We start from the raw sequence: 22279 nt of genomic DNA on the forward strand, positions 1-22279 counted from the left end.
CAGCTGAACTGCGAGATAATGGAGTAGGTCCAGCGGGGTGTGGGAGCAGGGCATTCTCTCAATAAAAGAGCTCTCCTCTCTGCACACATGGCCGGTTAATTGGCCATTCTGGGAAAGCATGGATGGGGAGGGGGGCTTCTGAGAATCGCCGGTGACAGTTAAGTGGCCTTTTGTTGACGTCCTCTGCTGAACAACTTTGTTGGATTTAGTCTCTGCCTTTCCTCCACCTCCTGTGGATTTTCTGTTAGATTCATCATTTACCATTCAGGCATCATCTTTCACTTTCTCCTTCTAATATGATTGCTTTGTATGCTGGACTCTGCTTTATTCATACTGTTCCCAGACCATAAAGGGGGCTGTGTGGGGCTTCAGCAGACTGAGAAATTGACTCTGCTCTCTGTTGAGAACTATAATAATGACTGCAGTGACCTTCATGTCTAGCAGAAAATGCACTACCTATCCTGGCATAATGGTGACCACCTGAAGACAGCGAAAAGGGACCCTTCACTGAATTCCTTCTCATAGAATAGACTTTTCCTTTGTTCCTCACTCCATTTTCTTCTCTCCTCTTCTCTCCACTGCAGCTAGAGTCCTGACCTGAGATGCAGCTGTGACTAAGAGCTAATGCTTTGAGATAATAAGACCTTCTATTTTGCAGGCTTTGCCAAGCCAGTTCCCCCAAGTTGTCTCATCTCATATCCCCCAGAAAACCCTGTGAGGTAGGGAGGGGAGATATTATTAACCCTATTTGACTGATGAGTAAATTGAGACTTAGAGAGACTAGGTCAGTTGCCCCAGATCTTTTAGACAGGAAGTGAGTGCCCAGCTCTGTCTAAAGCCGGTATTGTTTCCATGGCATCCACACCTTTATGTTCAAGGATCATATGTGTGAGTGGATGGGGAGGGAGAAGGAGCACAAAGAAGAGATTAGCAGGAGACTGGAAAGGAGCGATTTCCTTGGGCCTATGACTTCTCTCAGTCTTTCTCTGGAGATGGAGGATTCGGTATTCATGAGAGGCTGGCCCAGTAAACCTCTGGGAAGGAAAACAGCTAAAGGCCTTGACTTCCTCTTTCCCTACCCCTGCCCCGCCGCACCCTCCCAGGAGAGGACTCGCCTGGTAGTGGGGAGGGACGCCCCACCTCTGGAAGGCCTGACATGTGGGAGTCCCACGCAGGGTCTCCCCAGAGAGAGCCTAACGCATGTTCTCTGCTGGGCCTGCCGGCTTTTAGGTGCTCTGCTGTCCTGAGGCCTGGCCATGCCTGTGTGCAAGGAAAACCCCTGAAGTTCGCCTGGAGGAAGAAGCATGCAGAGTTCCCTTGGAGGAGGCGTGGTTCCCAGGTTGTCCCCTGTGGGCAGGCGGACACTCCTGGCCTGCAGCTTTATCCTTGCAGCAGCTTTGGGCCAGATGAATTTCACAGGGTGAGTGACTGCTCCTTAGTGGGAGAGAGGATTGCCGGGAGCCAGGTGACTTGGTGGCCCAGCAGGACCTGATCAGGGCAGAGGGATTCAGGATTTCATTTCCCATCCTGAACCCACTTCTTACTCCTTCCCCTCCCAATTTCATGTGTGAGGGCAGGACGTGCAGCTGTCTTATTATTCCTCCCCAAATCTAGAGTTCTTAGTCTGGATGAATCCCAAGAATCCAAGAATCCCCTGAAACCATGTGTAAAGTTTTGTGTGTATCTACTTTTCTCCAGTGTTCATAACTTTCCTCTGATTCTTTAAAAAGTCATAACCCCCCAAAGACTATGTGTTCCTAGTGTGTGGGTGTGGTATTGTCCTCCTTTGAGTAAAATTAAGTGTGAATATTACATATCAGGCCCTCTACAGACATGATTTATCAGCCTTCCAAAGGTCCCGCAAAGTGAGCACTCCATAGTATTTCCATAGTGGAGAAGAGGAGACGCAAGCTTAGAGGGGGGTTCATCATCCAGGGTATCAGAGCCGGTCAGGGAGGGAGCCGTGGCCATCGCCGTGGCCATCGCCGGCTCAGACCCCAGAAGTCACACTGCAGGCTGCTCAGTTACCTCCAGGGGGATGGGAAGGGGCTCAGCTTCCACCTGTGAGGTAGGGTGAGATTCATCTCTTCCATGTCCTCCAGCTCTTGGGAGAAGGCAGGAGGGCACAAGGTTGGGGCAGACATGGCCTGGACCCTTGTACAAAGAGTACATGGGGCCGCCATCGGTACCTCAGCTCCTTGTATCTTTTCTTTTCTCTCCTTCATTCCTTTTTTTTCTTCCTCCCTTCTCTACCACCACATTCCTCATCCATCCTGTTTCCCCTGTCTTGGCACTGGGTTCATCAGTAGCAATGACAGGCTTTATTGAGTCCCCAGGTGGCCTATCTTTGGGTCTGGAGAGACCCCGTCGCCTCAGGCTTTTGGAGCTTCCCAGAGCTACAGGTCCTTCTGCTCAGGGGTCCTCTCACCTTCCAGCTCTCCTGCCAGGTTCTCTTTTCCACTCTGCGTCCTCCAGGCAGCACAGCCTTTCAGGAACCCCTCTGAGAAGCTCCCTCGGTCCCCTCTGTGTCTTTCCAGTGACCAGGTTCTTCGAATCCTGGCTAAAAATGAGAAGCAGCTTTCACTTCTCAGGGATCTGGAGGGCCTGAAGCCACAGAAGGTGAGGAATCCACGGGGCTTGGGGCCAAGTCCTCTTCTCCCTCACAGCGGCCTGTACCCTCAGTTCCCTGTTCCATTCCCTCCACCCCAAACCTGGCCCTCTGGGTGTGCCTGCCTGAGATGACAGCGCTGGGGGAGAATCAAGTGTGGCTTCTATTCAGGAGAGGCTGGGAACACTGGCCCAGAAGGTGGGGCAGCCCTGCTTGGCTTTCCCCTCTGCCCTGTAAGGGAGGGCTGCTCTGAAAACGGCTGGAAGGTCCTAAAGCCACACGAGAGGTACATGAGTCTCTGGGTGGGATGCCATGCCGCACGCACGGGACACATCTGCTTCCCGCCTGAAATGGCTTAGCTTGGCAAACCTGTTTTATTTGGGCTCGTCCCTCAGCCTGAGCCCTGATTTCTGAGAATGTGTGTCCTCCGCAAGTATTCCACTAGGCAAGACGTTTTCTTCAATACAGAAGGGTTTGGTCTGAGGACTGTTGAAACAACCAGATATTTCTGGATGTGCCCCAAAGCCCACCATCCTATTTGTGTGAGTGCCCCTATCAACCAGGAGTCAGCACACTTCACAATAATTCTCTCATTTTACAAGCTGCAAATCAGACAGCATGGGGCTCCGGATCGGGCCTCTCCTACCCCTTTGGGGCTCGGGGGCAGTGATGTCTCCCTCTTCTCCCCAGTGTTCTTGACCATGTGAATGTCCCAGCTGATAAGCCATCTCACCTTTAGAAAACTATTGTGGGCTCTTTGGATCTGGGTGAAGTTACAGGGAGTGAGTGAGGCTGGGAGACAGAGGTGCTTACTTAGCATCAGGGAAGGAAACTCCATGACCTGGGGGTTTTGTTTGTCTCTGTCTTTCTGTTCTGCCTTAGGGGTTTCATTTTGGAACCAGGGCCCTTTCAACCATATAAGAGAAGATCATCGGTTCTCTGGGTGCCTGCAGGATGTGTGATACACGTGCCTATTGTTTTTTCTCCTTTGTGACCAAGGTGGACTTTTGGCGCGGTCCAGCCAGGCCCAGCCTCCCTGTGGACATGAGGGTTCCCTTCTCTGAATTGAAAGACATCAAAGCTTACCTGGAGTCTCACGGCCTTGCTTACAACATCATGATAAAGGACATCCAGGTGAGGTCCTGCCCCAACACTGAGGCTGAGGGTCTCACGTTCACCTCCCTTACAGGTTGGGGCCCAACCTGGAGAAAAAACACCCAAGGCTAAAATGGATGTTTTCTTTCTGGAGTTCCATCTGCATTTTTGTGAACCTTCCAGGAAAGGAATGAAACCTCACACTAGTCAAAGAAAATTTAAATCTAAAAAAGATCTTTCTAAAAAATTTAAATGTAAGAAAAATCTAAGAAAGAGTTCATAATTCACAGTGTGGTAATGTCAGGGTAGCTTGTGGAGTCCTCTTCAACGAAAAAAAAATTTTTTTTAACTTTATACAGTTTTAAAGGTTGCTTTCCACTTATAGTAACTACAAAACTTATTGGCTGTATGCCTTGTACACTACGCCGCAAGGCCTATCTTACACTCGCACTCACACTGCTCCCCACTCCTCTGCCTCTGTCTTGTTTCCTTGCAGTCCACTAGCTAACCACCAGTTTGATCTCTAGATCTGTGAATCTGCTTCTCCTTTGTTATATTCACTAGTTTGTTGTGTTTTTAAGAGTTCTCTTATGGAGGCATCTGTAGTGCCTGGCAAAGGAGAAGACAGGAAGAAGGGAGGCAGGAGGGAGGCGCTCAGGTCTCTCCCAGGCGCTGAGGGCGGGAAGGGCTCTTCTGGACGGCTCCCTCTGCTTTTCTGACTGCGCCTTCCTGTCCTGGTGTGTCTCACTCATTTGATAGCCGGGAATTCCTTCACTCCAGAGAAGCAGGAAGAGCTGAGCCAAGATGCTCCTGTGAACCCTGCTGTGGTTCCCTTCCTGCCACCTCTAACGCCAGCTCTCAGTACCGGGCGTCTCTCCCGGGCAGGACTCTCCCAGAAGAGCAGTTCTGGGAGAGAGTGACTACAGACCTGCCCTTGGTGAGGGTGAAGGGAGACTTCATTCCAGGCACCCCATTCTCTCCCCACCCTCACTCGTTGCTGCATCTTAACAGCATCTTTTCTGAACATCATGAAATTCTGTTTTACTTGATCTGTCTTCCAGAATACCCGCAAGGAGCCTCTTTCCTAAAATGACTCTTGTGGGGCATCACTGGATTGGACCTCTCTGGCTGCACCCCTCTGCAGATGCTGCTGTGAACCTGCAGATTTGCATGCACACAGGTTCCTGCCAGCCATGTTGTGCTGTCGCTAGTCTCCTCTCGGGCTCTGAGTGTGGGAACACGCATTCCCCGGAGTGCACACACTCACCGCCTGCCAGGGGATAAACACATTACGTGCATTCCTTTTCATGCAAGCACAGGGCTGGGGCACTCTGGTCCATTCAAAGACCTTTCCTCCTCCTCAGGCACATCTGTTTCCTGCTCAACATATGGGAGTAGGCTCTTTCCCCTATTAAATCCCCCACAAACATAAATGGGGAAACTCTCGTAAACAAGAGAGGCTACCACATCAAAAAATTCAGTGCTCAATTCTCATTTTTCGCCCGTGCCTGCATTTCAGAGTTTGCATTTCCCTGCCCTGGAGACTCTGCATTATTTGGCAAACAGATATGAAGAGGTCTCTAAAATTTTTCTGTTGATTTCTGTGTATCAGGAGTGGCCCCAGAGGCACCTGGGAGTCTCCCTGCATCACTGGCTCCTCCGGGGCTGTCCTCTCCTGTCACCCCCAGTCCTGGATTCCCTTTAAGGATAGTGAAAGAGGAGCTTTTCACTGCCTCTTGGTAGAGTGCCCTGGACTCTGGGTGCTAACCCAGTCAGGCAGGATTTTCACCAGCAACTTGCTCTGTCTGCAATGCATCAAGCTCTGACTGTCGTACTTGAGATCACATTTTGGCTTCCAGGAAGCTGGGACTGGGGGGAGGCTGCTCTTTTGAGTTGTTTTGTGGTGATGATGGGGGAAGGTGTCCATGAGGAGGAAAACTCAGAGGCGTTAACAGGAGGGAAGGGCTTTGCACCACTTAGGTTGCTGGTCTCCAGTCTCATGGTTTAGTTATTGATGCACAGGCCCGATTGCTTTCTGTCTTCTGGATCTTCTCACCCCAGTGTTTGGCATAGTGTCTCCTGTATGGGACCCTCAGTAACTGTGTGCTGAATGAATTGCTCTATTGGCAGGTTCAGGAAAAAACGTTCCCAGAGAGACCTGATTAATACATTGGTCTTTGTCTCAAGAGTCCCCTCCCCAAACCCCTCAAGGTATAGAATCATTTGCCTTATCTATCTTTATACCCCAGCATCTACCATAGGGCCTGCCATTTAGGTAGGACTTAGAAAATGGCTTCCCTGGTAGCTCAGCTAAAAGAATCCGCCTGCAATGCAGGAGACCCCGGTTCGATTCTTGGGTCGGGAAGATCCCCTGGAGAAGGGATAGACTACCCACTCCAGTATTCTTGGGCTTCCCAGGTGGCTCAGACAGTAAAGAATCTGCCTGCAATGTGGGAGACCTGGGTTCCACCCTTGGGTTGGGAAGATCCCCTGGAGGAGTGCATGATAACCCACTACAGTATCTTTGCCTGGAGAATCCCATGGATAGAGGAACCTGGTGGGCTACAATCCATGGGGTTGCAAAGAGTCGGACATGACTGAGTGACCAAGCACAGCACAGCGCTAGTAAATGTTACTTCACTTAATGGTTGTGAGAAGGAAAGGAAAGAGGGTATGTTTGCTGGTTAGTACCAGGCTGAGAGAAAGTGTGAAAAACCTTGATCCCAGCTTTCACCTTGGCCGGAGATACTGGAGATTTTTGAGGAAGGGAAGTGCCCCCTATTCCCTCCTGTCTTGTGATCAGAAAGATGCTTGAGGTAGACTAGGTGGACTCATTCATTCCACCCACAGATACAGAGATGCCAACTGTGTGCTGGGTATTAAGCAAGGTACTGGACAAACAAAGATAAAGAAATCCAGTCCCTGTATCCAGGGGAGCTGGAGTGCTGTGGGGGTGGGGAAGCGGAGGGGAGTAAATCAGTGATTACAATGGAGTGGATGATGCGCTGATGGAGTGGAGCAGGTTGCTATGGGAGCGAGTACAAGAGGCACTGCATGGTCGCTCTGAGGCTCTGAGAAGGCGGCAATTACGGTGTGGCTGAAGAGCGGGAGAAGGGAGGGCCGGGGAGGGGAAGGGGCCCATGATTGGCAATGAGGCCAGACCAGAGCACAAAGGGCACCCTCCACCAGGTGAAAAGGTCGAGAGAAAATCCCGAAAACCGTGGGGGAGCCTTCGGAGGGCTCTGACACGATCAGATTTGCATTTAAGAAAAATCCTTCTGACAGTGACAATGTTGACAGTGTTGAGTTGGGGACAGGAGCAGGGAGAGACTGACAGGCAGGAGGGTGGTGAGGAAATTGCAGTGGGCCAGGAAAGAAATTATCTGATTCTGAGTGAGCTCTATTTGCATTTAATTTTTCTTCACCTCCTCATTCTTTTTAGCCCTTTGGTTTTTTCTCTTTTTTTTTTTTTTCCCTGGGATGAGTCACCATGGAAAGGCTTCACTTGAGCAATCAGCTCTGTGGATTTTAATGGCTTTTTTTCTGATTACAAAATTAATAAATATTCATGGTAGATAATTCGGAAAATAGGGGAAAGCACAAAGTTGAAAACAAAAATCACCCATGCTCCGAGCACACTCTAGAGTAAAGCACAATTTAGTGTAAATACTGCTTGGCCAATTTTCCCCTCTCTCCTGGATCATTCCCATTAGCATACAAATATAGAGTTATTTCTCTCATCTTAAAAAGGTCCTCTCTTGATCCCTTCCCCCAACCTCCAGCTATCACCCCACTTCTCTTATTCCAAGAGCAGAACTCCGGGAAATGTTGACTCTACAAGCCATCTTCATCCCTCTTCTTGGGTAAACTGTCCACCCCTACCTTAACCTCAATTGTCACACACAGTATCACACACAGCTCCCAGGTTCCCTCAGCAGTCAACTCTGAGTGTGCATCATTCTTCCAGCTTTTAGCCTGACCCATCACTCTCTCCTCTCTGGAGTTCCGGGACATTGCATTCTCCTGGGTCGTCCCATCTTACTGGCTGCTTCTCTGTCTGTTGTTCTCCTGTTTCCCACCTCTGTCCTTCGACCTCTTCTCTGTCCCCTCATCCAGGATCATGGAATTGAATACCTTCCACCTCCTGAGCACTCCCCTGTTGGTAGCTCCAGCCAGCCTCTCATATCTTATCTGAACTCCAGGCTCACATCTCTGACCATCTACTTGGCATTTCTACCTGGGTGTCTAATTGGCATCTCAGACTTCACAGGTACAAACCCAGCTCTCCTGGCCTGCTCCTCCACAGCCTACCCCAGTGCAGCAAATGGCAATGGCGTCCTCTCGTCCCTCAGACAAGAAACCTGGAGTCATCCTTGACTCTTTTTCTCACATCCCACAGACAGTTCTTCAGTTCAGTTCAGTTCAGTTCAGTCACTCAGTCGTGTCCGACTCTTTGCGACCCCATGGACTGCAGCACACCAGGCCTCCCTGTCCATCACCAACTCCCGGAGTTTACTCAAACTCATGTCCATTGAGTCGGTGATGCCATCCAACCATCTCATCCTCTGTCGTCCCCTTTTCCTCCTGTCCTCAATCCCTCACAGCATCAGGGTCTTGTCAAATGAGTCAGTTCTTCGCATCAGGTGGCCAAACTGTTGGAGTTTCAGCTTCAACATCAGTCCTTCCAATGAACATTCAGGACTGATCTCCTTTAGGATGGACTGGTTGGGTCTCCTTGCAGTCCAAGGGACTCTCAAGAGTCTTCTCCAACACCACAGTTCAAAAGCATCAATTCTTCTGCGCTCAGTTTTCTTTATAGTCCAACTCTCACATCCATACATGACTACTGGAGAAACCATAGCCTTGACTAGACGGATCTCTGTTGGCAAGGTAATGTCTCTGCTTTTTAATATGCTGTCTAGGTTGGTCATATAACTTTCCTTCCAAGGAGTAAGCATCTTTTAATTTCATGGCTGCAGTTACCATCTGCAGTGATTTTGGAGCCCCCCAAAATGAAGTCTGCCACTGTTTCCACTGTTTCTCCATCTATTTGCCATGAAGTGATGGGACCGGATGCCATGATCTTTGTTTTCTGAATGCTGAGCTTTAAGCCAAGTTTTTCACTCTGCTCTTTCACTTTCATCAAGAGGCTTTTAAGTTCCTCTTCACTTTCTGCCATAAGGGTGGTGTCATCTGCATATCTGAGATTTTTGGTATTTCTCCCAGCAATCTTGATTCCAGCTTGTGTTTCATCCAGCCCAGCGTTTCTCATGATGTACTCTGCATATAAGTTAAATAAGCAGAGTGACAATATACAGCCTTGACGTACTCCTTTTCCTATTTGGAACCAGTCCGTTTTTCCATGTCCAGTTCTAACTGTTGCTTCCTGACCTGCCTACAGATTTCTCAAGAGGCAGGTCAGGTAATCTGTCCCACAGACAGTCCATTAGCAAATCCTATCAGTTCTCCCTTCTGATAGTGAGATGTAGAGAGATGTATCTTGCAGACCCTATGCTAGCACCATGGATCAACACCCCATCAGCCCTCACCTGGATTATTCTAGTAGTTTCCTAACTGTTCTCCATGATTCCACCCTTGCCTCCTTATTACCTAGTCTCAACACAACAGTCAGAGGTGCTCTTTAAAAGTATGCAAGTCCTGTTATATCAGTCCTCTGCTTAAAACCCTCCATGTCTCCCCACCTCATTCACAGTAAAAGCCAAAGTCCTTAAAACTGCGATAAGGTTTTACATGATCCATGTGCTGCCCTGCACTGCTGACTCTTGCTCACTCTGCTCCAGGCTCCAGCACCTTCTTGACATTCCTCCAGCTTGCCTGAGCTATCCTTACTTCAGTATCTTTGGCTAGGATCATACCTCAGGGCCTTTGCACTTGCTGGCCCTATATTGCTGCAATGCTGATTCTGCAAATATCAGCATGTGGCTCACTCCTGCACTGCTTTCAAAACTTGACTCACATGTCAACTTTTCACCTTATGTTAAGTTGTACCTTTCTCCCACATTCCCCCAGTTCCCTCCCTCACTTTTCTTCTTGGCACCCGTGGCCTTCTAATATCCTATATGGTTCACTTCTTTGTCTTGTTTATAGTCTGCTTCCCCTACCAGATTGCAGGGCTCCCTGAGGGCAGGCAGTTTTGTTTTGTTGACTGCTGTGTCTTTAGTGCCCAGCGTGTGCATCACAGACGTCCCTCTGCTGAATGTGTGTGCATGCTAAGTCGCTTCAGTCATGTCTGACTCATGGTGACCTCATGGACTGTAGCCCGCCTCTGTCTATGGGATTCTCCAGGCAAGAGTAGTGGAGTAGGTTGCTGTGCCCTCCTCCAGGCAATCTTCCCAACCCAGGGATCAAACCCAAGTCTCTTATATCTCCTGCACTGGCAGCTGGATTCTTTACCACTAGCACCACCCGGGGAGCCCAGTCTGCTGAGTAGAAGAGATTAAAATGTGGGAATTGTATTGGCTGGGGTCGGGATGGGTCGCAGCTCTAAAGAGGAGAGGAGGACAGGAATAGGTGAGGAAAGGAAGGAATCATGGGCAAGCCCCTAAGGGAGAGGCAGAGGCTGACTGTCTGGGGGGTGAGGGTTGAGGCGGGTCCAGGGGGTGGGGAGACAGGGACAGAAGGGCCAGCCTCTCTGTTGGTCCTGTGGAGGGGAGGGGCAGGGACTGTCTGACTCACCCACATGACCACTAATGGGAGCAAACTGCTGTCCAAGTCCTGCAGACGCCAGGTTTCTGAGGAACCAGGTTTCCTGGTCATGCCCTGTAATGACTATTCCACCACAGAGTCCTGGAGTCACCTCGAGTGTTACTGTTGTCCCGTTGTTGCCCCTCGTCATCATAGTTGGCATTTACTGCGTGCTAGGCAATGTTCTAAGCATTTTACATGTATTCACCCTTCTAATCCTCACAAGAACACTTCAAGTATGTGTGAAAGTACATGATAACATGACCTCCATTTTATGAAAGCTCAGAAAAATTCGTAATTTGGAGACCAAGTCACAGAGAACTTAGTCATTTGCCCAAGTCAGTGACAACAAAGGATTTAACCTGAGATAGCCTGACTCCAGGCCCTGGACTCTTTACTCTTATACCGTCTGCCTCCTCAGTGGTGTCACTATTGTTCATAAGGTGTTTTAACTTTGCCTTTAGGACAGTGAAGCCCCAGTTCAGTCTCGGCTTCCGAAGGGTTCATTCTAACAACCCCAGATCTGTACCCTCCCAGCCCCACATTCCAGCATAGGCATGGACTGTGGTTGCCACCAGCCATGCAGCTCCCTCTACAGATGTTAGGCCTGCAGAAGAGGTCAGGGGTGGGTGAGGAGCAGTGACTGCTGTCCTCACAGAGCCGTGTTAGAGGCGTCTCCTGACCCCCACCCACCGCTTCCGGGAGCTGCTTCCATTTCACGTCTGTGGTTGGAGAGAGCTGTGAGTGCAGATTCCTTTCAGGTGTCATCTTCACCTTTGGGACCCTCAGTCTGCTCCCCACCCCCTCCCCCCCATCTTGGAGGTGCAGTTCTTAATGTACCCATCCTTCCTTACTCCTGTCATAAATTAATTTACACCAAGGTATTACTTTTTCTGTCAGGTTATGGCTTCCAGGGAGGCAAATGGCTTACTTCTGAGTCTCTTTTTTTTTTCTCCAAGAAGCCTGATAGGGCTGTGGTGAGACAAGACTGCGTTCTTCGATCTCCCGTCCCCTTCCTTCCCTTCCCTCCCCTCAGCCCTGTGAAGGGAGCAAACATCTGTGTATTTTTCAGGCCAGGACAGATTCATGTTCCTGGAATCCAGGGCCCAGCTGTGAGGGCTGAGCATTTCCAATTTGTAAGCGGGTGTCACGTCTATTCACAAGGCTGTGAGGGTGTTAGGAAAGTTATTTGCAGTTGGGTGCCGAGTTCCCATTTGCCTCCAAGCTGCTGTGTAGAACAAAGGACAACCTTGTGGGAACTCTCTTCCTGTGGGTACCCCTGGGCTGTGTAGAAAAAACTGGGTCCTCCAGTTCTGTCTTCTCTCTCCTCCATCTTCACCCACCACCTCCACCCCTAGGAAGCTAGTCCTTTAACTTCATGGCGGTGGGACCAGCAGGAGACAGAACCGGCCTTGACTCTGGGTACGTCGGCCCGACCTGCTCTTTCTGCAGCTGCTCACTGCAGCTGGTCGTGCCTGGCCTATGGTGACGGGCACACATCGGTCATGGGGGCTGCTGAGATTTCTGTCGATTTTCTGGGAAGAAGACAAATTTCCTTTGTTAGGACTTCCCAGGATGGTGCTTGTGCCAGTGAGGATTGGGGCTCCTCCAGCCGTCTCTCTCTAAACCAGCAATCCCTGCTTTGCCCAAGTGGGAATGTCCCCAGCCCAGCCAGTTTAGCTAGAAAACATCACAACTATAAATGCTACATGTGTAGTTGGTGCTCAAAAAGAAATGAGCCCCCAAGCTTTGATTTCCACTCCCATTTTAAAATTTGTGAATTTGAGGCATGTGAGTAAGCCAACAGGGGGAGTGGGGTGAGAGTGTCACCCAGTAATGACCTCGGCCTCAGCAGGTGGGGATGGAGAGGGGCTATCTTCTAGCCCTCGAACTGGAGACTCCATGGATGGCTGCTCCTTCATTTTTAGACATTGGGGCATTTTTGCCTTTATTTTAGTATTTATTCATTTAGAAGATTTTACTTACTGAAGTAATATGAGCACGTTGCCAAAAATGTAAAAATAGAGAAAAGGAAAAATTGCTTAAAATCATAAGCTTTCTATCCTAACAATCATGTTAGCATTTGGGTAAATTTTTTCTGGCATTTTACTGTCTTGTTTTCCTATGCTTGGGGTATTGCCTTTTCATTATTTTAAAGCACTTTTAAATTATACAAATAGTATGATGGACTTCTCACCTGTTGTTAATATTTTATACATGTGCTTTCTCTTTCTCCCTCTCTGTACAAACACACACACACACACACAGATGTGTATGTGTGTATGTGTGATTCTTATTTGCTTTTAATTTTGCTAGCCAGATGGCCTTAAGGGACATAGTGCTAGAAACTAGGATATCTGGATTTTTATCTCATCTCTGTCCCTTGTTAGCTTTGCTGTTAAGTCTGTTTATCTCTCTAATTTGCTTATCTCTAAAACATGAATAGTTAATTCTTGCCCTGTCATCAGGTCATAAGATCAACTGAGATGATGAGTATTAAGATGCTTGGTAAACTAAAAGGCCCTGGCCTGAAGCAAGGCATCGTTAGGATTTACTTGTGACCCAGAGGCGCACAGATTTTCCCAGTGGCTCAGTGGTGAAGAATCTGCCTGCCATTGCAGGAGACACAGGTTCAATCCCTGGGTGGAGAAGTTCCCCTGGAGAAGAAAATGGCAACCCACTTCACTGTTCTTGCCTGGGAAATCCTGTGGACAAAGGAGCCTGGTGAGCTACAGTCCATGGGGTCACAAAGAGTTGGACACGACTGAGTGACTAAACAACAGCCTCAGAGGGGCAAACCAGGGTGACTTTGAGTTGAGGGCCTTTGCTTTCCCTTCTGTGGCCAAGGGGCCCAGACCCCTCCCATACTGTAGTCATTGCTGAGTCCTGGGGTGTCTTCGTCCCTGGGTGACAATGTAAGGGTATGAGTTTAGGATGAAGGGCACCTGCCCGTTTCACTGATTCCAAAAGTGGGGGAAATGCACCAGGATGATGTGGGAGGTCAATTCAACTCAGGCACTGTACTGCCCTCTTTGAGGGAAGTACCACAGGACTGAGTGCCAGCTCCCAATTGCCACTCAAGTAAGGATGCTCCTTTGGCTCATCTGTATTTGTGTTTAAGAAGCTGTTAAAATGGTGAGTGAAAGACTATTGGCACGTTAGGTAAAATTATTTGGACAGGCTTTTCAAATGGCTTGGATGTCAACTGTCAGGGCTACTTCCTGGAGTAGAGTGCATGATGTAGGTCAGGTGAGCCCTCCGCTCTCCCAGGGGTCAGTGTACATAGTTCAGTTTGGGCTTTCGCTCAACAGAGCGTTCACAGAGGGCAAAAACAATGTTGGCAGCAGCCCGTGAGCATCTTTTCCAAAGCACTTTGGTATCTGTTATTACATTTTATCATATTGAAATGGGCAAGGCAAGTCCCGATTTTCAAGCTGAGGAAATCGAGGTTAAGTTTCCACAGCAAGTTAGTGGCAGTGGTAGACTTAGGACCACATTCTCCAGACTCCTTGTCCTTTGCTCATTTGGGAAAAGGCAGGATGAATGCCAGCTTGCCAAGCAGAAGAATCACCCGCAACCTGGCATCTCCTGTTGCACAGCTCACACTCATGGTGGCTCATTCTGCTATGTCGACGCTGTCTTTGTGCAGCCAGCTGAGGCAGGGCCCAGAAGTGGCTTGCCTGGCCCAGCCTCCCGTTCCCTTCCAGTATATGCTTCTGCCTCCCAGGTGCTGCTGGACGAGGAGAGAGAAGCCATGGCGAAATCCCGCCGGTTGGAGCGAAGCACCAGTAGCTTCAGTTACTCCTCTTACCACACCCTGGAGGAGGTGGGTCTGCCCCGTCAGGCTCTAGACTCTGTTGTCCTCTTGGACCCTCGGGTTGTCCAGACTCAGGGCTCTGGGGCTATAGGAGACTGTGAGCTGATGCCTGGAGAGTGTAGAGCAGACACTGGGAGAAAGTTATTGATGTCTGAATAAATAATCCTGCCTTCAAGATGCTTAGAATCTAAAAGGGGCAGGATGACAAAAAACAACACTGCAAGGACTATGAGATCTGTAGTGGATTGAAGGGGCCAATAAGATGGAAGTAAGAGAAACTTCCAACCAGAGAGAGCCTTGCAGGCTAACCCTAGGGGACTGAGTAGGCTCAGCACGTGATGCTCTTCCAGGCAAAGGCATAGCACTGCACGGAGGCGAAAAGTCTGGGAATCCAGGCTGACCACGGCTCCTGCCTTAGACTACTGGAGGTAGTCTTTGATTTTTGCAGTTCTTTTAGGTCCTCAAGGGAGGTGGGAAAGCATTAAAGAGGGTGGTAGGATCAGGGAAGGAGAATATTCAGAGAGACCCTGGGGTTTGCTCCCTCCCTGCTTAACTGCCTATCTGAGAAACTTCATTCCTTTCAGATCTATACCTGGATTGACAACTTTGTAACTGAGCATTCAGATATTGTCTCAAAACTTCAGATTGGCCACAGCTTTGAAAATCGGTCCATCATTGTTCTGAAGGTAAAAGCTGGCAGTGTTGACCACTAGACTGTACAGTGAGTGCCTCTGGCATAAGACTGAGCTCATGTGGGGTTGTGACTGGGTGGGAGTCAGCCAGTCTGTTTAGGGAGAGAGATGTGTACCCTCCTGTCCTGAGGTGATGCACAAGCTTTGGGATGGTAGTGTTCAGGGACCCACCCCTTGTAGGTGTGGATAGTTGGCAGTGCAGTGACCTGGGCATGTCCTGGGTCAGGAATCTGGGCAGAGGTTTGTTAAGGAGATGGAACTGCGGAATGGCAGTCATCACCTTGAACTTGGGATGTGAGTGTGAGTGAATCAGCATTCTTCCTGTTAACTCAGCTGCTTCATCTAGTCAATGGGAAGAGAGGTACACAGAGGCCTCATTTACAAATGACTGAGGCCCTCTGGCTTAGGCAGCCCCATGGATAGGCCTGAGTCTATGAGGAGACCTTCTAGCCCTTCACAGAGCCCATTGGAAACAGGGTTCCAGTAAACTTGGCGACAGCAGTGCCCTTGGCCATGAAGGCGGCAGGATAGGTGGAAGCGTGAAGCATACCGGAAAACAATTCTTCGTATGTGCCCTGAAGGGCACTCGGGAGCGTGGACCACTCAGGTCATTTGACACACAGCTGTCAGAGAAGACAGACACTGCCTTCCTCAGAAGTGCCCTGGGGGACCCTTCTGAAGGGTCATTTGGTCTTGGCTAACGCGGGACTTGACTTCACCTGTGCCTGCTATGATTTCTCATAAGGGCTGGTTGTGTTCTCTCTTTAATGTTGTCTAAGCTCTTGCTACTCAGGGCAGCCCCTGGACCCGCAGGAGCAGAGTTTCTGAGTTTGTTAGAAATTACCAACCTCACCTTCCAGATCTACTACATCAGAATCTGCATTTTAGTAACATCCCTGGAGGATTCACATGCCCTTGAAAGTTTGAGAAGCACTAGTCTAAAACACTTGCAGACCTGGGCAATTCTGTGCTTCTGACTAGATCAGTTTGCCCCGCAAGAGCATCACTATGTTGCCAAGGTCCCCACATGTGTGCACTTTCCATGGACTCCTACCCATGTACCTGCTCATATGACCCCGCTCTCAGGAACAGTGAGCCACCCCAGGCACTGAAGATAAATCTGGGGCCTCCTTCCAGGCAGTCTGGGGACAGCCCTGTAGCTGTTGTGGTTCAAACTTGTGTGGGGCCTGGTGCTTTTCCCCAGTTCAGCACTGGAGGTTCTCGGCGCCCGGCCATCTGGATTGATTCTGGAATCCATTCCCGGGAGTGGATCACCCATGCCACCGGCATCTGGATTGCCAGGAAGGTCAGTATGGACCATGGGAGCTGGGATGGGGTGGAGGGTGAGAGCGGCTCAATTATTTAAGGTCACCTCCAGTTGAAAACTTACTTGGTTCATCTGACTTGGGGTGCTTTCTGCACACCTGCCCTGTGGAATAGCTGCCGTGTGTTCTGGCCATTTGCAGCCCAGAGCCCCCACCTTCTAGTTGTTGAAAATCCAAGCCTGTGGTTCTTCACAAGGATGAACCTGATGACCTGATGCCATCCCTGCCTGTAGCTGGTGGCTGTACTGCTGTCCTGCTCTCCTCTGGAGGAGAGCCCACCAGGGCCCCCGTCCCTCAGTCTATACCCACTCGGCCCTTTCTTGCAGATTGTCAGTGAATACGGCAAAGACCGCGTTGTAACAGATGTACTGAATGCCATGGACGTCTTCCTGGAGATCGTCTCTAATCCCGATGGGTTTGCTTATACCCACAGCATGGTGAGAGCACCTGAGAGGGAGGGGCTTAGGGATCAGGGGTCAGCTCTGAGGGGGATGGGGGAAAGAAAGGTCACGGTGGCTTTGGGATGCTCTGCTGAGGTTCCCTGGGGACAGACCCTTTGGGGGCTCCTTGCAGGGTCTCAGTGAGGCAGGCGGGCTGCTCAGGTGCTGTGGCTGCAACTGTTGCCCTCCGACTGCCCGGGGAAGTCCACTGTTATTTGGCTGTGCTCAAGCTTCTTGCCATACCCCAGCTTTAACCACAAAGCATTTGATCTGCAGCCGTGGCTCAGTATGCCAGCCCCATCCTGCCCTAGAGATTCCTTCCTTTCGTCCCTTCCTGTCCCACCAGACCCGCTTCCTAGACGAGGATGTCAGAGGCTCCCACCCAGAAAGGGCTCAGTGAATGAGTCATGTGTCCTATACTTTTTCAGAACCGCTTGTGGCGGAAGAACAAGTCCAGCAGACCGGGAATCTTCTGCATTGGTGTGGATCTTAACAGGAACTGGAAGTCAGGCTTTGGAGGTACCTCAGTCTGCTGCACCCCGGGGGCAGGGCTGAGAGAACTTGGTCCTTGGCATGTCTCCCACACAGTCAGATTATGTTGACGCATAAACGGGGAGGCAGAACACTTAGCTAATGCGAGTGAGTCATGGCCAGGGACAGGCGGGCGCATGCCTAGGATTGGCTGTGATATATGGGGAGAGGTTGCATATGTCTGTTAAATGTATACATATGTTAAGCCTTCATGGGAAACAGCTCCTTGAATGGGGACTAACTACAAGGATCAGATCCTAAATATGGCAGAGAAAGGCTTAAGGAGGTCCAAAGTAGTCTTGCTTGTTGTTCAAAACCCAGGATTTATGGTGCCCCCTGAATATCTCTAGCCCTTCCTTGAAGGGAGTATGCCACAAGAAAATGTCTCAAAACTCATTCCCTGAGAACTATGACCTGAATTTTGCCCTCTGGGGAGGCCGGGACCAAGGTTTAAATATAGAATAAGCTAGTTTCTTATCATCAACACTGACTTAAGCCTGGCTTTTATTTTTGTCCAATTACTTTGTGACCCTGGGCTGTTGTGTATCCACAGGGCCATGTGATCCTAGGGAGGAGTGGGCAGCTTCCTCCTGAGTTCCCTTGGTGTTCTCATTATCTCCCTTGCCATGCCAGGGGCATAAGGACCACATGGGGAAACTGAAACAGAGACTAGTATGAGAACCCTGGGAATGTAGCAGCTTGATGGGTGGGATGCTGGGTCTAACCAGGACAGTCTCCAAAGCGGAGGATTGAATAGGTATAGCCCTTGGCCTCCAGATGTGGCTGCCACACTATACCAGGAATCAGAGTTTAGCTCCACAGGAGACAGTGCTATTGAAAAACAGATCTGCAGACCTGTTTGTTGGCTAACCCAACAAGGCAGAACGTTCTAGATCCAGATGCCCATTGTTTCGAAAATCTGGCTTCTTTGAATCCATTCTGTGAAAATAAGGATAGCTCTGAAGTCTACAGAGCAAAGCCATCAGCCCATAGTGTAGGGGTTGCCTGAGAATCGGGGTTGTGCTTGTAACTGCTCGTGTAAGGAAACACAGCTGTGTAAAATTAGGCATTTCCATCTCCAAATAACCAGACATTTGTCCCAAGAAAGCATCCACATGGGCCCCTTAGAACTGGCTGAAGTGAGTGCCTATCTACCCTGAGACAGACTGGCTAGAAGAAAGACAAATTACCTCTTAAAGAAAATATCTTTTGTGGGTTTCACCGCAGGGGGGAAAAAATCAGTATATACACAATGTGGGGGAAAAAAAGTGGGGAAAAAAAAAAGCCCAGAGGGGACAAAAAGCTCCCATAATCCCACTGCCCAAAGATTACTGCTTTTAATAATTTACCGTGTCCTTCCAGCCAGTTCCTCTTGCTACAAATTACATTTTTGAGAAGGAAAAATAAATAGCTAATGAATCCATTAACAGGTACTTGTGAAACAGGCAGGCTCGGAGGACTTTGACTGTGAACGTCAGAGAGAGGCAGGCAGCTAATTCCCATTTGGTCAGGGGAAGATTAGTTTATTCTGCTTAGCTCAAACCAGAACTAATGGCCTGAAGTGTTTCTCCATATTTGGGCAAAGCCACCTGGTCGTTGGCAGGGGAACCGCTTTCCATGCGTGGGCTGCAAACGCAGACAAAGCTTGCAGCCTCCCCCGCTCTGCTCATCTGTTGCTATTTGTCATTCATCAAGTGTAGCAGGTGCAGAAGCTCCCAGCAGACACAACAAACAGGGCCGCTGTTAGCTGGGCCAGCTCCAGCCCACCAGGCTGCTCCTACCCCTTCGTTCCCTGCAGGCACACCCCCTTCCAACCAGGGTCAGTCCTCACCCCCAGCGAGGTCCTGCAGACCAAGAGGGGATGCGCTTCCAGGTGACAGAATTGCCTCTGGGCCTGCCTGTGGCCAGAAATAGCGAGTATCTGGTTAGTGACTCAAGCGGGAAGATTTTGTTTATGACTTTATTATTGCCTTAATTTGATTTCTGCATAATAAGTAATCTGTAGATCATCCTTCCCACCTATACCACCCTCACCTGCACCCTTGGGGAGCACCTGTTTGCTGCGGCCTTAGAACAGCATCTGAACCGGTCCATGGACCAGCCCCCCAGGTCTGCAGCCAACTCATTGCCCTGGGGGCCAGCGGGGTGCTCTGGCATCCTCAGGAGGTTTCAGAAGTTGGGCAGCCCCTGGCTTCTGGCCAGGCTTCTGTGGAGTCATTTCAGGGAGGAGAAGTGAGAGCAGGGCCTGCGATGCTCCTTTCATGGGTTCCTAACCCCCAAATCTTGATCAGCCCAGCCTAGCCCTCCACCAACTGGCCACTGGGGAAGAGAGGAAAACAGAAGAGGAAGAAAAGAGATGGGGAGCAAAGAATCTAGTAGGAGATGGGAACAAATGAAATTTGTGAGCAAAATAGAGGCACAGTTGCTCTTTGCCCTCCTTTCAACTTAGGAGGTCCCCATTCAGAAAAATTTTCAAGAATTTTTTTGCATCTGTGCTTCCCAGAGCAGTCTTAGGCAACTATGGTGATCTATTCTCTCTTCTCCCAGGTCCAAGCCCATGCTGCCCTTGGGTTGGCACAGCTTGTGCAGACACTATATCTGAGCACTCAACTGACCCAAGCCTTCCCCATGGAAGTGGAGGGTCGGCGGAGAAGGGTCAGCTCACAGAGGTCACTGCTCATAGGGGAAGCCAGGTTGGAGACCTAGTGGCAACTGCTGAGGCAGGCCTGACTTTCGAATGGAACCACAGTCAGGACTTAACCGAAAAACAAGCTAAGGGAGCACCCTGCAGGGCCACAGAGTTGCTGAGTTGTGTGGCAACACTCTGATGTTTTAGACCAGGGTATGCAGCAGTAACAAGCATCCCTCCAAGTCTCAGTGGCCTAACACAGTAAAAAATTTATTTTTCATGTCCATAAAGTCCACTGTGGGTAGGTGACCCTCCTTGATGGCTGTCTTCCATTGATGACAGAGAGATCCAGGACACTTCTCCATTTAGAGGTGTTTTTTTTTTTTTTTTTTTTTTTGCTTTAACCACACAGAAGAGAGTGTCGAGAAGTCATACTTGGTCTTAGCCTCAAACTAGCGGTAACACATCATTACTGCTCACGTTCTCATTGGTCAAAAGTAGCCACATAACCTCAACCAAACTGCAAAGAAGGCTAGGATTAGAGAGGAATACAGAATATTTTGTGAGAGTCTTTCCCATGGCTGGGAATTTGAACCCTGTGGGTGCCTTTATTCTACTTCCAGGAAATGGTTCTAATAACAACCCCTGCTCAGAGACTTATCATGGGCCCTCCCCTCAGTCAGAGCCAGAAGTGGCTGCCGTCGTGGACTTTATCATGTCCCATGGGAGCGTCAAGGCTCTGATCTCCATCCACAGCTACTCTCAGATGCTCATGTACCCCTACGGCCACTCTCTGGAGCCTGTTTCAAACCAGGAGGAGTTGGTGAGATTGGCTGCTTAGGGCTTGGGGGAGGCACCCAGCAGACTCTCAGCTGGCCCCCTGGTAGGGAGCAGGGTGGGGGTGAGGGGCTTGTTCTCACGTGTGATCAAGTTCACAACTGGAGATGCTGTGCTTCCTTCCCGCAAGAGTCATCTACACATTCAATTTTCAAGACGCCTAAGTCCCTGGTTCTCAGCAGCTGGTGAGGGTGTGTGTGATGGGGTGGGGACCCACTGCCTCTCACTCTCTGGATTGAATCTTGCAGTACCATCTTGCCAAGGATGCAGTGCAGGCCCTGTATGAGGTTCATGGGATCGAGTACATTTATGGCAGCATCAGTACCACCCTCTGTGAGTGAGCCGTCCCCTGGCTGCTGCTCCTGCCGGCGCCACATCCACCTGGGCTCAGGCAGGTGTAGGCTCTGCTGGCTGGCAGGCCTGCTTGGCCACAGGACTGTGCCACAGATGCAGCAGGGCTGGGACAGAGCTGATTTCCACATCTGAATACAAGGGTGAATGGTGGTACCTAGACCCAGCACCCACTTCTCTGCAGCATTAATTAGTGCACAGCCCCTGATGGCTGGCTCACTGTGATGCCCCTTAGGGCACAAATATCCTAAGTCTGGTGGCCTCCAGGAGCTTTCATTTTGATAGAGCAGAGCATGCATTGGGTGAGCAGGGTGTGGCCCAGGTTGAAGCTTGGGCCAGGAAGCTTGGTGTGGTCTGGGATGGGGGGGGGTTTGGCTTCCAAGGCCCACTGTCTTTGTAGGAAGCCTCTGTACCTTGTGACCACACCCTGTTCTTCCTTTTGGGGGGCATTTCTTTGCGACTTCACTTCACTTCACTTCTTTGCCCTTTTGTCCCCAGATGTGGCCAGCGGGATCACAGTTGACTGGGCCTATGACAGTGGCATCAAGTACTCCTTCAGCTTCGAGCTCCGGGACACAGGGCGCTATGGCTTCCTGCTGCCCGCCGCGCAGATCATCCCCACGGCCCAGGAGACGTGGATGGCCATTCGGACCATCATGGCGCACACACTGCATCATCCCTACTGACAGCACTGCTGAGGGGAGAGCCAGAGGGGTAGTTTTCTTTTCCAAGGCCTGGGCTCCTCCTGAAACCCAAGTTATGGATCCCTTCCCCATCCCTGCCCTGACTCCTTAGGAAATAAAAACAAATTTGATGAGGCTCGATGGCTTCTGGTGCTGGCTGCCACCCTTTTGGGCTCAGGAAGGGACAGGGGCCTTGAAAATGCCTCTTGGCCTCCTAGGTACCCAGGAGGAAGGCGAGACTAGCAGGCATTTCCTTTCTTCCTCTTACAGTGGGCTCGGGGCCCAAAACAGATAACACACTCCTTGGAGCTACTAATATCCACATTATCCCTTTGGCACTTAAGTGTTAAGAGGACCCTGGAAGGGGCAGTGTGTGATCTGAAGGAGTGGATCTCCAGGGGTGGCATTTCTGGCACCCTGAGTGAGAGGTGGGTACAGACATGCAACCTCCTCTTCCTGCCGCATTTCCCATCCTGGGTAGGGAGGAGTTGTTCATTTTGGAGTGACCTGTTCAGAGTCCCCCATTTCGTCACCCAGATAACAAAAGTGAACAAGTCACTGGTTTG

The 22279-nt window shown here is 50.0% G+C and overlaps 1 protein-coding gene across 2 annotated transcripts; it reads left to right on the forward strand.

Moving 5' to 3' along the window:
* The first annotated feature begins 1271 nt into the window (after positions 1 to 1271).
* LOC136170481 (carboxypeptidase A5) lies at positions 1272 to 21849 on the forward strand. 2 transcript variants are annotated; one of them, XM_065938688.1, is made up of 11 exons: positions 1272 to 1420; positions 2538 to 2619; positions 3608 to 3742; positions 14136 to 14234; positions 14810 to 14911; positions 16122 to 16223; positions 16569 to 16679; positions 17111 to 17201; positions 20466 to 20665; positions 20928 to 21012; positions 21529 to 21716. In XM_065938688.1, the coding sequence occupies exons 1-11, from the start codon at positions 1305 to 1307 to the stop codon at positions 21714 to 21716; spliced, it is 1311 nt and encodes a 436-aa protein (XP_065794760.1). In that variant the 5' UTR covers positions 1272 to 1304. The 2 variants fall into 2 exon arrangements, with proteins under 2 accessions (XP_065794760.1, XP_065794758.1); XM_065938686.1 differs by lacking the exon at positions 20928 to 21012 and having other exon boundaries at positions 21529 to 21849.
* The last annotated feature ends 430 nt before the right edge of the window (positions 21850 to 22279 follow it).

Source organism: Muntiacus reevesi, chromosome 6, assembly GCF_963930625.1.
Source record: "Muntiacus reevesi chromosome 6, mMunRee1.1, whole genome shotgun sequence".
Classification (NCBI taxonomy): Eukaryota; Metazoa; Chordata; class Mammalia; order Artiodactyla; family Cervidae; genus Muntiacus; species Muntiacus reevesi.

Excerpts from the sequence above, each read along its gene's own strand:
- LOC136170481 (XM_065938686.1), top strand. The coding sequence starts at position 1,305 with ATGCAGAGTTCCCTTGGAGGAGGCGTGGTTCCCAGGTTGTCCCCTGTG. Across the intron at positions 16,224-16,568 it reads GCATCTGGATTGCCAGGAAG|ATTGTCAGTGAATACGGCAA; the intron begins GTCAGTATGGAC and ends CCTTTCTTGCAG. Across the intron at positions 20,666-21,528 it reads TTTCAAACCAGGAGGAGTTG|ATGTGGCCAGCGGGATCACA; the intron begins GTGAGATTGGCT and ends TTTTGTCCCCAG.